We start from the raw sequence: 16,675 nt of genomic DNA on the forward strand, positions 1-16,675 counted from the left end.
TAAAGAGTTAGCTTTGTTATTTTGTTTTTGTTTGTTTTGCTTTATTATTTTTAATACTGTGAATACCTTAACAGACCATTTTTCCCTCTTTGCTTCTAGAAAACCCAGAGACAGATTTGCAACCCTCTGCAATAAAGACACTGAACTTTATGACATGCATTCTTATATTGTAACTGAACCCCTGACTTCATCTTGTTTTCTATCAACGCTGATTTTTTAAACTACTTTTTATTCTCTTCTATTGGATATATTTCTACAAGCTGCCTCCAATCATTTGGGGAATGACATAAGCTATTAATGCCCAGATACATATAGGAAATTTTACACTAAATTCCCTTTAACCCTAAATCCTATAGAAAGAAAATGTGGTCTCAGACAGAACTAGGTTTGCATCCTGATTCCATGGAATTCTAGCTGTGTGACCTTGGGCCAACCACTTAATATTTCCAAGCTTTCATTTCCTTTTCTTCAAATTGAGGATAATAAGCTCTACATTGTAGTAGCTATCAGAATTAAAGATAATTTATGTAAAGTGTTGACACTTAATAAAGAAATAGTATCCTTTATTACTATTAATAACTATGTGAATTGTTACCAAAAAATACTTAAAAACAACGTCTGGCTGATCATGTTGACTGACTTACAAGTACTAATACAAATGCTCCCTATATTCCTGGAATTTAACATTGCATCTAACACTGTTGGCACTAGAGGATAATAATGAAAATGATAATGATATCTATCATTTATTGATCATTTATTATGTACCAGACACTGTTTTCAGCACTTTACATCTCCACAACCACCCTTTGAGGTTGGTACTGTTATTTGCCTATTTACAGTTGAGACATAGAAAGTTTAAGTAACTTGCTCGAGGTTACATAGTTCTACCAAGAGGTAGAGCTGTTGAACTGAGCTGAAATTCAATTTAAATTAAAATATATTCATAAAGTAAAATACTGAATAAATATTTATTAAGTGTCTGCTATATTTAAGCACTGGGGATACAATGGTGAACAAGGAAAATAAGTAGGTAAATTAACATATAAATAAATTAATTTCAGAGGTAGGGGAAAGTCGAGCATCTCTCAGGAAATCCACTGCAAGACACTTCTCTAGGGCAACCACTTTAGGCTTCAACTGACCTAGGAATCTGAGAAACCAAAGAATCTTTATTTGTAAAATTCTAAATAACTCTGTAGAAAAATTAGGGGTGATAGATGTAATTCGTTTTTTTTTGTTGTTGTTGTTTTTTGTTTTTTGTTTTTTTTTGCTAAAGTCTTTCCACAGAGCTGAGAATCACTTGTGAAATACGAGCAAGAGCTTGAGTATTGGCATCCCTGCCTGGCCTGGAAGCAGGGACAGCCTTGGGACTCCAGAATACCCCTCTCCTGGCTCCTGAAGGGTCCTCTTATGGGTAGGGGCAAGGGCAAAGGGTTCTCCATTTGCCACTCAAAGAGTTAAACTGATGGTGTTGAGATCAGGAGACCTGGATCATAGCTTGATTCTGCCCCCAAGTAAAGTGACCTTGGGCAAGTCACTTCACTCCTCTGGCCCCAATGGTCTATCTCTAAGGACCCTTCCAATCCTAAATTCTATGATTTAGTGTCTGTGCTACCTAGGGGGACAGGGGTGCAGGCAGGAATAAAGAGATCCTTCCCCCATTTCCCCTGGCCCTTAGAGATTATTCCCAGACACCACTCCCAACCCAGGCATTGCTCAGACACAAAGAAACCGTAAAATTTGGGGCATGGGAAGGCTCTGCCAGTCTAATAAAAACCCACTTAAATTTTTTCCATAATAATGCCATTCTTTGTTCTTTGTCTGGAAACCTTATGACCACATGCAAGCTGATAGTAACTAAAAGAAGACACTGCTCATCTCTGCAACTCCATCTCCTTTTAAAATATTTATCCAAGACAAAAGGACATTTCTTTCTACCATCCATTCCACTCATGTCATTTCTTCCCAGACTACAGGCACTCTTGGATATGGTCTGGGAAGACATTCACAACTACTCAGTGGGTAAAGAGATAGATTATTCTGGTAAGTGATATTTTTCATTGCCACCATCTGACACTCTTACTACCTACCCCAGAAGTGAAAGCCCCATTAGAATTTGAGAAGATCCAGAGAAACCAACAGTGGAAAAATGATATAGATGGAAAATGTTCCAGTAATACCAAAGCAGGGAGTAAATTTTACTGATGGTGCGTATTTATTTACTTAAATACTTAAACCAACATGTTAAATTTCTTTTTATCAGGGATCATTTTCTAAGAGCACAAATTATTCCTGTGTACCTGCATAGGAAGTTAGTATGTGCATAATCTGCAGCTGGGCTGTAAAAGAGAACGGAGTGTTAGTTTGCCCGAAGAGCCTCCCTAAGAGTGATACAATAAAATGACAGCTACTTGGAGCATCTAGTACAAAGAAGTAGCAATATGCTGGCGGGGGTGGGGAGTGGGGGTGTGTGGATTGTCCTAGAATCTCTCAGAAATTTTACCTGAATAGTTAATACCCAATCATACGCAAGAACCACAAGAAATCATATGGGGGTTATTTTACTCAACAAACATTTAGCCTCTTCATGTAAGAGGTGTCATGGATAAAAATGAATGAGACACATTTCTAGTCTGGAGGGGAAGACATATGAGTCAACAAACAGTGCAAAATTGTGTGCTATCACTAGCGTAGAGGTATAAAAGTGTCCATGAGCTAACCAGCCTTAGGAATCCCAAAGATAAAGCAACAGAATTAAATGGATGTCGGAGCTGCCGTCTACCTATGAACTCCTCCATTTTTCCCCACACCTGACTTTGTCCTCCCCGTATCCCTATTCCAAAAGAACTAAACCATGAGATAACTTCCATGTCAATGAGACACGGTCTCAATATCTTATTTCGGTCATCCAACAAATAACTTATTCAGCACCTACTATATACCAGGCACTGTGATGGACCTGGTCTGATGGGCCATTTATCCTTGGCCTCACAGTCAGAAAGGGTTATCACATAGATTCTTTATAGTATTTCTAAATTTTGTCATAAATCCAGTCATATAGGTACACATACAGGATTGAATTTCAAAGCATATCATAATTTTTATAATCCTGTTTTGGCAACTAAAAAAATATACAAGTATTCCCACCCCACCCACTCTGTGGGATCTACTAGGCATTTGAGAGAGTAGCAAAAAGCCAGTTGTTGCACCTGCCCTCACAGAACTTAGTGTTAGTGGGGGGACATATATCAAACAAGGGTACATATCAAACCTTGTTCCTGCAGGGGAGGAGAGTGGGATGAGGTGAGAATGAGTTGTCAAGCAAAACTTTCACTTTACCTGAAATGCTTGAATATTTACAGTATGGACATATCCATGAATTACTTGGGTAGTAATTTAAAATTTCTACAACAGGTTCATCATTAAAAGAAGAACAGCCAAGAAAGAACCAGAGGACCATGGAAGAGGTTGGATCCCGATGTAGGAGACAGTAAGAATGAGTGAAACACCAAGTTGATGGAGCCCACAGGGTTGGCCTAGGGCTAAGATAACTGCATACAACTTTGTGTGACTGTTTGTCCACACATCCTGTGGGAATTTTTTCTGGGCATGGACTAGAGCTTCCCATCCCTGGCCTCTCTACTGGGCTCAAAAATCAGTGCCGCCATCACCTTCTGATCCCACAAATGGAATGATTTACTTTCATGTACTGAGTAACATGGATGATCAACATGTTACTCTTACCCTGGTTTGAAACCTGCCTTCTCAGGGAGAGCAATAAATCTTACCAGCAGGTGCCAAATGCCCCTTAGCTGAATCACAGGTATTTCGTCTAGACTGAAATGTCTCATCTCCATTTTGTCAAACAAATTGTGTCTTGCCCATTACTGTTAACCTTTAATCTACATGAATATCACACAGTTCTATCAACAACAGGGAAGCCCCTGCTATACAGCTTTCTCTATGAGGAAAACTTGCTCACATATCAATCATCCCAAGACATGCTAGGAAAATGAATGGAAACATCATGGAAACATCATGGAAACAACATGTAAGTCATATCAATGCTTATTCCACTAACAAGATACTGGGAAGTTGTGACAGATGAATTTCAAGATAAACGTGTTTCCTAACATTGTCATTCTGTTCAAGTTTCTGACTAAACATTGAGATACATTCAGACATCATGGCTTAGTAGAACAGAAGCAAAACCAATGAGTGATCATTCAACAGTGCTTCTAATCAGAGCAATTAAGTGTGAATGTACACATATGAGTGTGTGTACTTTTTGTTTTAGAGCATACCCTTTTCAGACTGTGCACAAGCACAGCAAGCACAGAGAAATGAAATCGAATGCAACTGAATGCAACTGAAGGCTGTGAAAGGTGAAAAGGTAGTAGAGGGAAGGCTTCATGCAGAAAGCATCATATCTGAGCTCTGTTCTGAGAGGCCAGTGGGAGCTTGCATGGTGGAGACAGTTGCCAGATAAAATACAGGACTCCTAGTTAAATGCGGATTTCAGATAAACAATGAATACTTTTTTATATAAATATGTCCCAAACATTGCTTGGACATTCTATATTTTTATTTGCTAAATCTGGCAACCCTAATAGTGGAAGAGAGGCAAGAAAGCATGCCAACCTTTTTTCTTTCTACCTTTGTCATGAATATTGCCAACATCAGCATCAATTAACATTTACATCAAATGGAGAATGAGGTCAATGATATAGGAAAGCCCTAAGAAGTACTTCTGCTACCCAAACCACTCAGAACACGCCTGCTTCTTCCACCATGGACTCTTTGAAATCATGGACTATACCTTATTCCTCTTTCTTCAGGAACTATCCCAGTGATAGGCACAGGGTAAAACCTAAAAATACATTTTTGAATAAATGAGGTTATGACATTAGAATGACAGTAGAGAGAGGAAACTGGGGGAGGGAGGGTTAAAATGACAAAATTGTGCATGGCAGAAAATACAGGGAACTTCAAGGTGGCTGACAATAGCCAGTTCTGCAGCCCTGTCCACTGCCTATGAGCTGAATCTCTTAGCCTAATAATATATTGAAAAATCTCATAGCTTGGTTGGTGTAGAAAAGTGCCTCAAACAAGTACAAGGTATACCAGGCACCCCGGGCAGGTGGGGGAGAAGTGCACAAAATCGGAACTCAACACTTAAACAGTTATCTATAAAAGAAAGCCATAATTAAGGGAGAGAAAGCATTGTAAAAGCCCAAAAGAGGAGCCAGCATTTCTAACTGGGATGGTTCAAGAAGTTTTAGATAGAAGTTATTTATGTAAGAGGAAGGTATGGCCCTCAGATATGCTTTGCACTATAAAGTCTCTAGTATTGTATTTTCTCTCTCTCATACTCTCTCCACACACACATATATACACACAGTCATGCATATAGACGTGCATATATATATTTGAAAAAAATCAAACGGAAAAGTTGCAAGGATTGTACATTGAACTCCACATATTCTGCTATTCATATTAACTGAACTGAAACTGAGCCTTAGGGAAAATTCATATTTTGAAATACCCTAGAGTGGAAATATTTAAGTGGAAAAAAGTATTATAACCTTTCTTTTAAATTTTCTCTTCCTTTAAAAACAGTTTTGCCTTAAATAAATACATGCTAACTTCAGAAAACTTAGAAAATCTAGATAGGTAAAAAATATTAAGATAAAAATCACCCATTATTTTTCTAGTCAGAGATAACAATATTTTAGCATATATTCTAATAGAGTTTTCTGTACATATATGCATATATCTATATTTAATAAAATGATATCAGACTCTACATACTACTACGCAAACTTATTTTTAAGCTACTAATCCAAGTGACAAACTATGCTCCCACCACATTATTTTTAATGCTTGCACAGCAGCTTTCTACTAACGGCTTATTTTACCAAACCCCTGTTGTTGAACATTTAAATTGTCTCCAGTTTTTGGCTGTGATAAACTTATTGACAGCTAAGTCTTTAAGTACATCCATCATTATTTATTGGGGATAAATTTCTAGAGGGAGAATTCCTGAATCAAAAATTATGTACATTTTTAAGGCTTTCGCTGCATATGGCCAGAGCTCTCTATGAAAGTTGTGTCAATTTACAAGCCTATTAAAGTGTATGGAAAAGCCCATTTTCCTAATTATCTTTCAAAATTGGTCAGCCCAAGAAATCTGTCTGGGAAATCACATTTATATAGATAGAGCATAAAGAGTAATATATGTAATAAATTTTCTTTTCATAGGAAACCAGTCCAAAAAGCCAGAATTGTAAGAAATCTCTCTTGTCCACAATCAGCCTTTGGTGCAGCTAACTGATTTAGACAAGAACTTCTTATGCCAAATTTCTAATCAAAGTCTGCCATATTTGTGGGACCATGGTTACTTACCATTCTGAAAAGGCTTTATTGAAAATGAATGTATTTCTTTTTTTTTTTAAGATGGTAAAATAAGCTAGCCATGTTTAAATGCCATCTCATTTTACTTTCCTGGAGAAAAGAATCCATTTGTCTGGAACATAACCACAAGAAGGTTATTTGGCCAAAGTGAAAGCTATAAATGTTGGGTAGCTATCATTTACACAGTAACATTGTTTCAAATGTGAATTCATTTGGCTAAAAAGTGACTGCCTACTCATAAATGCCTTCAGTGAAAACAACAATAACCCAGGAATAAACAAAAATCTTTTCAGAGTCTAGAAACTCCAAGCAAGAAGGAAAGATAGCCAAGCAGAAGTTTTAAAATACTGTCTAAGCTGTACTGAAAAGAAAAGAAAATGTATAATACTATAATAAGGAAGCAAATAAAGCAGAAAAATATTCCCAAAATATACAACAACGGGAAGACATCTAAGAAAGGTATCAAAGGTATATGAGATGCTAGGTGGGGATGGGAAGCACTGATTCACTTTTAACTAAAGGAGAAAGGATTGTTGAAGAGTATCAACATTTTCTGACAGCATCAGAAAACAAAGCCACCCTAGTCTTCCATTTGATAAGTGCCATGCTAAATTGACCAAACTCTATGTTGTTTATCTTTTCTGAGACCCAGAAACAGCAAATAAAAAGAGAAAACATCCAAAGACAGAAATTTAATTTAACAACATTGGGAAAACCTAAACTATTCTATGCTCTGATGACTTTGCAATCAAATAATAACAATTGTTTGATCGATGCCTGTGATGAAGCTTAATGAGAGAGAATGTTTGACTATAGGGTCAGGTACAAAAAATACTTTCATGAAAGATCACTGTCTCTTAGGTAATAGAGTTGGGTGATGAGTATTAGAGTCACAACTCTTAGCTCTTTTGGAAATACTCTGCAATGGTCTTTGATATGCTGATTCTGTAGTGCTGGGATGGATCATCCAGGCATCTAAGGTAATGCAATGGCAATGCTTTGCTCATTTTTATAAAAAAAAAAAAAGAAAAGAAAAGAAAGATAACATTTCCAAAGTCAGTTATAGTCACTCAAAGTCTAGTAAAACCTCACAGACAAAGGAAAGGGGCTGTAACCTCGAGAACCATAAAATGACAAATAAGAAAACTCCTCCCACTGAAGATTTCAGGTGTATAAAAGGCACACGAAGGAATGCTTAAGACCTAAATATCATGGTTGACTTTGGGTCCCATAGATGTTTTAGCTTGGGAAAATTAATGAACATCGAGCCTAAAATGATTCGAATATGTTTGTGGCCTTCATGCCTTGTGGGTCTGTTCATCACCGACATCCTCTCTTTGGACTGTAACTTATTGAATGTTCACCTGAGTATAGTCACCTGGCAAAATCTGAGACTTCTAAGCAGTATGAGCAATTCATTTCCTGTAGAATGTCTAAGAGAAATAGAAGACTTTGAGTTGCCTCAAGAGATCCTATCATACACCCAGCCTGTGAAAAAGGACATCAAGGAGGTCTTCTATGAAATGTACATACAGGCATTCAACATCCTCAATCAATACACCTTCAAGTCCACTTGGGAAGAGAAATGCCTGAAACAAATCCTAATCAGACTTGACTGGCAAATACAGTACCTGGAACGATGTTTGGAGGAAGAAGAAAAAGAAAATGAAGACATGAAACAAATAAAAGAGAATGAGATTAATTACTCAGGAGCAAGTGTCCCCCAACTGAACAACCTAGAACTGAGGAGATATTTCAACAGGATAGAGAATTTCCTGAAAGATAAGAAATACAGTTACTGTGCCTGGGAGATTGTCCGAATAGAAATCAGAAGATGTTTCTACTACTTTCAGAAATTCACAGCATTACTCAAGAGGAAATAAGGTATATTTTAGAATTTAAATTCTGTTTCCCTCTAAAAGTTCCTTCTCCTCCTTTTCCTCCATCTTGTTTTTAAAGGATTACTGTGTTTATATAAATTTGCCTTCAGTTGGATTGGTGGTAGTTTATATAATGTTTGCTATCTCTAAAGCTTGACTTTGCAATAGTTTTCATGTTCATCTCTAAGGAAAGGTGAAACCAGCCATCCCCTGGGTGGGGTTGTTAGAAAGTCCTGAAAACAATTTCAAAAGAAGAGGATTCCTCCTCTATCTTCTCCTTCTATTCTCTCTTTCCCTTTCCTTGTGCCATTTTGTACTTGCTTTGCTCTACGACATGAACTTCACCAAGCCAACAATTAGAGGATATGGATCAAAGAATGTTGCAAATATAACACCTTAATGACATAACCCTCTTTCTGCCAAGGTTCTTGATTCTATCCAAGTTCAGCACATTAAAAGAGCTTTTACGACCTTTGTAGAGTAAAAACTCTCCTTTTCTCTCCCCAGAGGAAAAAGGTGGTTATTTCTGGGCCATTTGCTTCTCAGTTTGATTTGTTTAAAAAGGTGCAAATGGAGTAGGATGGTATTTTATTACTTGAGATGATGAAGAGCCACTGTGAGATTGGATGGTTGAATTAGCTGACCATTAAAGCTCCCCTCTAATCTTTGATAGTCTATGACTCTAATGCAGAACTGTGTTCATCCCTACTGTATATGATTTGATTTCTACATCTAAATGTACTGAAATTGCTACAAAGTGTATTTTGTGTCTTTCATTGTTTTTCATACACCTGAAACTAAACAGCAGAGTCATACTAGAGAACATTTTTACATTGGATTGTCCCAATTTTAAAACAACTTTGTGTCTGTTAAGAAAACTGGCCATTCTTAATAATATGACTCTTTAATATCTTACTTTTTTTAAGTTATTTTGTGCAGATTACCTAGATTATTGATTTAGCTTTTCTTGTGTGGTCCTTCATATGTATTAATTTATCATCTAGCTGAAATGAATTTTCTCTTCCTCTGTCTCCCATCCCACTTCAGAATCATCTACCTTCGAGCGAGAATTAACACAGAGATTGTGGCTACAAACCCCCATGAAAGAGGGTGAAATGTACCTGGTTCAACCCTCGAGAGACCTCTCCTGCTATTGCTATTAACAGCGTGCTGCTAAACTATTCAAATTCAAGACTGATGTAAGTGCAGGGCTCAGACGATAAAGCCAAAAAGACATTCTTATGAAAAAAAAACTAAGGCAACTTTCAATCTGAGTGTTAGAAGAAACATATAAAAGAACAACAACAAGTTATGGATCATGTTATACTGGTTATCAGTGGAAGCATCAGACAATAAAGTGAGGTAATGTGATCCATTCAACAGAGTTGTTCCAAATGTAAAATTTGCTACAAGCTGAAAAGGAGTTGGGACATGATAGCTACCAAGTAAAAAACAGAGACTTGGCATTTTCCATGAATATCTCTAATAATGCCTTTGCCCGGTGTTCCTAATAACTCTTCTGGAATCATGTCAGTCTTTTCAGTGATTTATAGTTGAAGTTTTGCCAAGTGTTTGCTATGTGGTAGAGAAGAGAACTGGCCAAGAGAGCTGAGCACTCCAGTCAACACAGATTGTTCAACTGTACAAGTAGGAGTGGAAGTCAGTACAGCAGGCTTTTACAAAGAGCACATCAAATCAAAAAGAAAAAGAAGACCCCCACTGAAAAATAGGGAAGTACAAAAACTAGCAACAGCACAAAAGAAGAAATACTAACACATAACATGAAGAGAAAAAGTTTAATCTGACTTGTAATTAAAGAAAGGCAAAGTAAGATGATAAGACATGCACCACCATCAGTTTGGTAGAGATCGAAAAGATAACAGTAAGAGAGAGTGGAGTGCGGGGAACAGACACTTTTGTGTATGTTGGAGTGAGTTTTTCACGGGACAATATGGAAAAATTGAACATCCTAAAAAGTGCATCAAACCCTTTGAACTAGCTATCTTACCTCTTGAAATTTATTCCAAGGAAATAATTGAATAAGATCATTCACTGTAGCCTTGTTAATAATATTCACTTTTTTTTTCATTTTTTACCTCTGTGTTTTCTATGTTTTCTACATTGATTTTTTTTTGGGGGGGGGATTTATTTTTAATTCTAAAATTAAAGAAACTGTACACGTGTATCTCCCACTATAATTACTGTTTTCCTTATGGGGTAGATTGGGACAAGGACTGTCGTTTCACTCAGCCAATGATGCCTTTGGGCACTTCTTGAGCAATCCATGTCCTTCTGGTCACTCCTCTCCTGCTGCTGACACTTCTAAATTTCAAAGGAATCTTCCTTGGGGGGTCATTTTCATAACTAAACGTTTGTAAAGTGCCTACCAATACTTCAAAGAATTTGCTTTTTTTCTTTTATTGGTCTCACTGGTAATATCCAGGAATTGCTAGAGAAAGTGTTCTGTGTGCCCACATTCCTGACTTAGCAGTTCTCGTTTGTTTTCTTTTATTAAATCGAAGCTCAGTTCTATTAAGTTGGGTAAAAGGGAAAACTTCCAGAACTATGCAGAACCAAGAACACAGCTTCCACTTAAAATGAGCTATATTTGAGTGGGTACATAGGTCACAAATGTTCAGGAGGACGTTTCCTCCCTACCTGGGTTGGGGGAGGGATCAAAAGTTGGAAGATAAAAAGAATTGTCTAGAGTAACTGGATCTCTTTGGAAGAGAGACTGATTGGGCAACCCACACAAAAAAGCAGGTAACACCAAGTCAACTGCAAGGTCTGGCGAAGTAGAGGCTCCAACAGATGCATTGACACGCCGACCCCTCACAGGCAAAGTGATTCTCCGAGCACCTCCTGGGGACCCTGCCTTTTCAGTTACTACTTTGCTTTTGTCCTGGTTCTGTAATAGGTAATCCCCACTCACCAAGAATGTGCACGACGTGTAAATATCTACCTTGTGAGGTAAAGGGGGGAAACAGGGCCACCTATAACTAACAGGCACACCCACACGGGAACTCAGGTCTAGCTCCAAGTCATCTGTTTTCAGGGACTTGAAAGAGTGAACCCTGCCCTACCGGAGTACGTGCTGCGTCCTGGCAGGTCTGCTGCCCTATGTTCCATGTCTTTCCGCGTCTGCGTATCCTACAATGCAGAGAGGAACCAGATTTAAACGTGGAGCTCTACGTGAAGTCAGAACTCCACATTCATTCCAGAGGGAGCCAACCAACCGTTATTGCCAGGCAAAGTCTGGAAGCTCCCTAGGTTATTCGCATCCACATCCTTTTTATGGCGACTCGCGTGTCCTCCTGACCCTGGAAACTTGCAGACCCTAGAACCTCGACTTTTTGCCTGCCAGGGATGCTGTTTCCCCCTCCCACTGCCTCGGCAGCACATCAGCCGCATGCCTTTAGCCGGAGATTGAAATATGCGGGAATCCACCAAAAGACACCCTGGATTGGGGCGGAACCTTGCTTCCACTGTCTGAAAAGCAGCACCGCTCTAGGATCTGCGCACTTTTCAGCGCGCCTGGGATAAGATCTGAGAAATGCGCCCTGGGCCACAGGCAGCACAGGAGGCGGGGAAGGAACAACTTTCCCTCCGCCGGCCCTCTAACCACAAGGCCCGGGTGGGGCGGCCTCTCTGGAGTCCCGCTCCTCTCTTTCCCCAGCCGGGATCTCCGGCCAGGGTTGGCCCTGCGGCTGGCGTGGGGCTGAGAGGGGGAGGGGGCGAGCAGAGGGGCTTTCCAGATGCTGGAAAGGCAAACAATAGGGGAAACGCGGAGAAACAAACGCCATTTGCCACGATCTCAGTCGGCTCGGTGGCGCGCTCCCTGAGGGGAGGTCACCGGAGAGGCGGACGGGGGGCGGGGGGGCGAGGAGGTTTAGGGTTTCAGATACTTGTCAGGCCCCGGGGGTCAGTCCCTTATCCTCCTGGGAGGGATCCAAAGGCGGGAAGGAGCAATCAAAGGAAAGTTGAAGGGTTTTTAACCTTCTTCCCCAGTGCAGGGAACGGGAGGGGCTGGGTTTCCAGATGTCTGACAGTTGTTGGCCCAAGGGTTCCGCAGGATTTGTACGTTCTTTACACACCCTGCCCCTACATGAAGCATCAGCAGCCCCGGAGGCGACCTGGCTGACGGTGCGGAGTTTCCCTTTGCGGACCCAAGCCGATACTCTTCCCTCAAAATCTAGGCGTCCAAACATTGCGCCCCTCGTCGGGGCGCACTTTCGTAAAAGTTTATCTTCCCGCCACCCACAGACCAGCACGCACCCTGCAGGCACCCGCCATTCGGGATGGGCTCTGAGGCAGACTTGCACCACAAAGGAAGAAAGATTTTATTTATCATTTAAAATCAAGGCCCCGGAGCCCGGGGGTGGGGACTGGACTCGCATTTCTGCTCCGGAACCGCGCACGAGGAGCCGGCCAGAAGCCAAGGTGCAAGCAAGGGTCTAAAGCGGGATGCAGCTCCGGAAGCCCGCGGGCGGCAGACGGAGGGGAGAGGGGTCTTCACTTCCCGGCCCCTGTTGCACTCGCGCCCAAGTGCGGTTCGCTATTCTGTCCCCCGACTCCTCCCCGACACCCGGGAGCGACCCCGGCGAGCAGCTGCGCCGCTGCCCCTCGCTCATAGCCGGTCCTCACTCACGGCGGGTTTTTACCTTAAGCCCCGGGGCCCTGTCGACTCCCTGAGCCGGGCCAGCTGAAGCCGGCGCGAGAGGAAGAGGGCAACCTCTGGGCAGGAGGGGCGACGCGGTGATCCAAGCGAGGGGCTCTCGGGTCAGCGCGCGCGGTCCCAGCGAACTGGCTGGAGGTCGGGCGAGCGCAGGGCTCCTGCTGCAGTTACTGCCGCTGGGAAGAAGCCCCCACATGCACCCTGCGTGCCGCGCCGCCGGCCGGGGCTCGGCTACTGCGGGGCCGCCGAGAGGGATCCCCCTGGCGGCCATCGGCTGAATGGCAGCTCCGCGGGGAGAGAAGGCAAGTAGCTTTTAGGATCATCTTCCCTCCGGAAAGAGAGAGAGGAAAGAGGGAATCTAAAGGGATTGCCAACCTTGCGGAAAATATACCGACCCACTGGCCAGTGCGGCGAGGAAGATATTGAATCAGAATGGATGCTTTCTGGGTCAGCGACGGCTCGTTTCAGGGCACCTACCAAGATGGAAATCGCTTGCCTTCTCCAAGATTTTCTGACTGTTGAAAAATGCCATGAAGTGCCAAAATATTTGGAGATTCTGGTAGATTTATTAGAACAAGCTGGGAGTAATGGAATGCGCTTGGACTTTGAAGCTCAACCCGCAGTTTACCACTTTCTACCTGTGTGTGATCTTGGCCTATGATCTCTGAGCCTTGTTTTCTGCTCTGGAAAATGGGGATAGCAATACCTATATCGCAAGGTTGTTGTAAGGAGTAAACTAAATACAGAAAGTACAGTCCCAAGTTCCTAGAACTCATCATTTATAAGCTTCCAGAGAAAAAGAATTGGGTCATCTTTCTATTCCCCATCTTAATGTTTATTGATTGAGGAGTGTGGAATGACTAAGCATTGCATTTTACATTTCTTACTACACACTTTTAAAAGGTATGAAAATATTTTAAATAGAAATTAGGATATATGGAGAAAACATCCCCCCCCCAAAGAGGATTCTGTGACTACTAAATGAGAACCTCTAAAACCATACATCTCTTTTGCAATATCAAGTCATCTCAGCAATTGCAGGAGATATGTATTAGTCATTGTCTAATGATATCAACCCCGGATTAAATGTTTCCACTTAATTTTGTGAGACTTGGGCAATGCGAAGATCTTAAAGATTGTAAACATAAAGCTCAAACCTGAGCAAAAACTGCCAGAAACAATCAACCCAGCTACTAAGCAAATGTTTTTTTCATCATTGAGTAATGCAACCTCATTCCAAAACTGCTCCAAAATTTATACACCCAAACCCAGTCACTGCATTTAAAACTCCTTTCAGACACATGGCAATGACTCAGTTCTTCATCACCAGAACAATTAGGAGGTATCTCTTTATTACTCAAGATTACCTTTAATAGCCCTTTTCTCTCACCCCAAAGGCTTTTGCCACTCCAGGATTTCTCATTAGATGATCTATGTTCTGTCAAGAAGAGAGAAAAAATAAGGTTTCTTTTCTCAGAATCTAAAGCAGAACATTGAGATCCAACTTCTGCCCTTGGAGACAGTGCTTGTCCTCCAGGGTGCAGACATGCTGGTTATGGGCAGGGCTAGGAGGACATTCAATTCTATTCATTAATGGAACTGTCTCTGCCTCTCTCCTCTGGTTTCAGCTTTGCCTGTAAGGAAGAGAGAACTTCATCATACTTCCATCCCCTTAGTAGCTGTTTCCCTGGGGGGAGTTGGTAAATCTGGTGATTGGGAGCCTTCAATATTTACAGAATAATTGAATAGGTGGGTGGGGTCAGAGTGGTGAATGGTGCCCCAGCTCTTACCCAGTTTCTCATCCAGCTTCTCTGCCTGTGACCAGGTGATAGAGAGGAAGATGGCTCAACCTTCAAAATCTGCCCCAAAGGACCAGCCATTCTAAATTCCAAGGACTGAAGACTTCCTTGGTCATCTTGGGCTCTATCTTGTTCTACAATCCAGCTTTTACCAGATCCCTGCCTAGGAGTCATATAACAAACTAGTTCATTCATGAATAGAGCAAGATACTTTTCCCTACTGGCTTTTCCTTATGTGAATGCTTTTTTTGGAAAAGCAATCTGAAAAGAAAGAATGGGGAAGGGAAGGCACTAAAATTTCACCCAAACTGAACTGATCCTCCCCTCAAACTTGCTCCCACTTCTGTCGTCCCCTTCAGTTAATAATCACTTCAACCTCCTAGTTGCTCAGCCCAAACTGTGAAATTATCTTTCATTTTTCTCCTTTTCTACCCACCTCTCACCTTTCAGAAAATCTTGTTGGATATACCTTCAAAAGATATCCAAAATCAGAGCTCTTTCCACTGCTTCCACAGTAACCAAACTGGTCCAAGCCACAAACAACTTTAGCTTGGATTACTGTAATCAGTCTTATAACTGGTCCTCCTGCTTCCACTCTTGACCATGTCTCCCCCCCACCCCCACCCCCCACATAAAAGCACAGCAGTCTCTTGTTAAAATACACATCACATCATATCATTCTACTACTCAAAATTCTCTTTGGCTTCCTGTTTTACTTAGACTAAAACCAAAGTCCTTACAATGGGCAAGAGGGCTCCATGCAAATCTGCACCCCTTTATATCTCTTCCCTCATCTACTATCCTCTCCATCACAAATTCCATTCCTCCCACACTGACCTCTTTGGTTCCCAGCAATGCCAGGCAGGCTCCCACCACAGGGCCTTTATACTTGCTGTGCCCTCTGCCAGGAACAATCTTCTCTCAGATACTTCATGGCTGACTCCTTCACCTCTTTCAGTTCTTTGCTCAAAAGTCACCAGAGTTCTCCCCTTTCAGCCCTGTTTAAAATTCCAACATTCCTACCTTCTGACATGCCCTATCCCCATTACCTGCTCCAGTCTCCATAGAATTCATCACCATCTGATATGCTGTATATTTTAATTATTTTGTTTACAGTCTGTATTAGTTTTCTATTGCTGTTGTGACAAATACTACAAATTTAGGGGCTTAAAACAACACAAATTTATTGTGCTACAGTTTTGAAGTTTAGATAGACATCCAAAACAAATCTCACTGGGCTAAAATCAAGGTGTTGACATGGCTGAGTTCCCTATGCAGGCCATAAGGGAGAATCTATTTCCTTTTTTTCCCAACTTCTAGAGGCTGCCCTAATTCCTTGGCTTGTGCTCCCTTCCCCCATCTTCAGAAGCAGCAATGGGGAGTTCAGTCCTTCTCACAGGGCATCGCTCTGACCACCTCTTCTGCCTTCCTCTTCCACTTTTAAAGACCTTCATGATTACACTGAGCACACCCAGATAATCCAGGATTATCTCTCTATCTTAAAGTCAGCTGATTAGTAACCAAGATTTCTCTTTGTCTGTAATGCAACATATTTACAAAGCACCAGAGATTAGGAGGTAGACTTCTTTGGGAATGGGGAGGGGCATTATTCTGCCTACCACACTGCCCACTGCCTTTCTCCTCTTACTAGAATGTAAGCCCCACAAGATAGGGACTTCTGTCTTTGTGTGGTTTAATTCATCACTCTATTCCTAGAGCTCAAAAAAGTGTGTAGGTACTTTAAAAATACTGATTAAATTAATCAATGAAAGACCTCATTTTAGGCATTGCAAATACTTAAAATTTATTAAGCACCTACAATTTACTTTCTAAGCATTTTACAATGGAATATCTCATCTAATTCTCATAAGATCCTATAAGGTAGATACGGTTGAGGAAACAGT

At 41.1% G+C, this 16,675-nt stretch overlaps 2 protein-coding genes across 2 annotated transcripts in view; one reads left to right on the plus strand and one right to left on the minus strand.

Annotated features, from left to right (window-relative positions):
• MOB3B (MOB kinase activator 3B) overlaps positions 1-13,286 on the minus strand; it is a 210,126-nt gene extending 196,840 nt beyond the window's left edge. Inside the window, exon 1 of the mRNA XM_037797189.1 lies at positions 12,959-13,286. The gene's annotated coding sequence lies outside the window, so the exon portion shown is untranslated. The remainder of the gene's footprint in view (positions 1-12,958) is intronic.
• IFNK (interferon kappa) lies at positions 7,674-8,300 on the plus strand. Its single transcript, XM_037797190.1, has one exon. It carries the CDS (start codon positions 7,674-7,676, stop codon positions 8,298-8,300), a length of 627 nt encoding a protein of 208 aa, XP_037653118.1.
• Positions 13,287-16,675: the final 3,389 nt, after the last annotated feature.

The sequence above is a fragment of the Choloepus didactylus genome, chromosome 10 (genome assembly GCF_015220235.1).
Source record: "Choloepus didactylus isolate mChoDid1 chromosome 10, mChoDid1.pri, whole genome shotgun sequence".
NCBI lineage: Eukaryota > Metazoa > Chordata > Mammalia > Pilosa > Megalonychidae > Choloepus > Choloepus didactylus.

Coding starts and splice junctions, on each gene's coding strand:
- IFNK (XM_037797190.1), top strand. CDS start 7,674: ATGAACATCGAGCCTAAAATGATTCGAATATGTTTGTGGCCTTCATGC.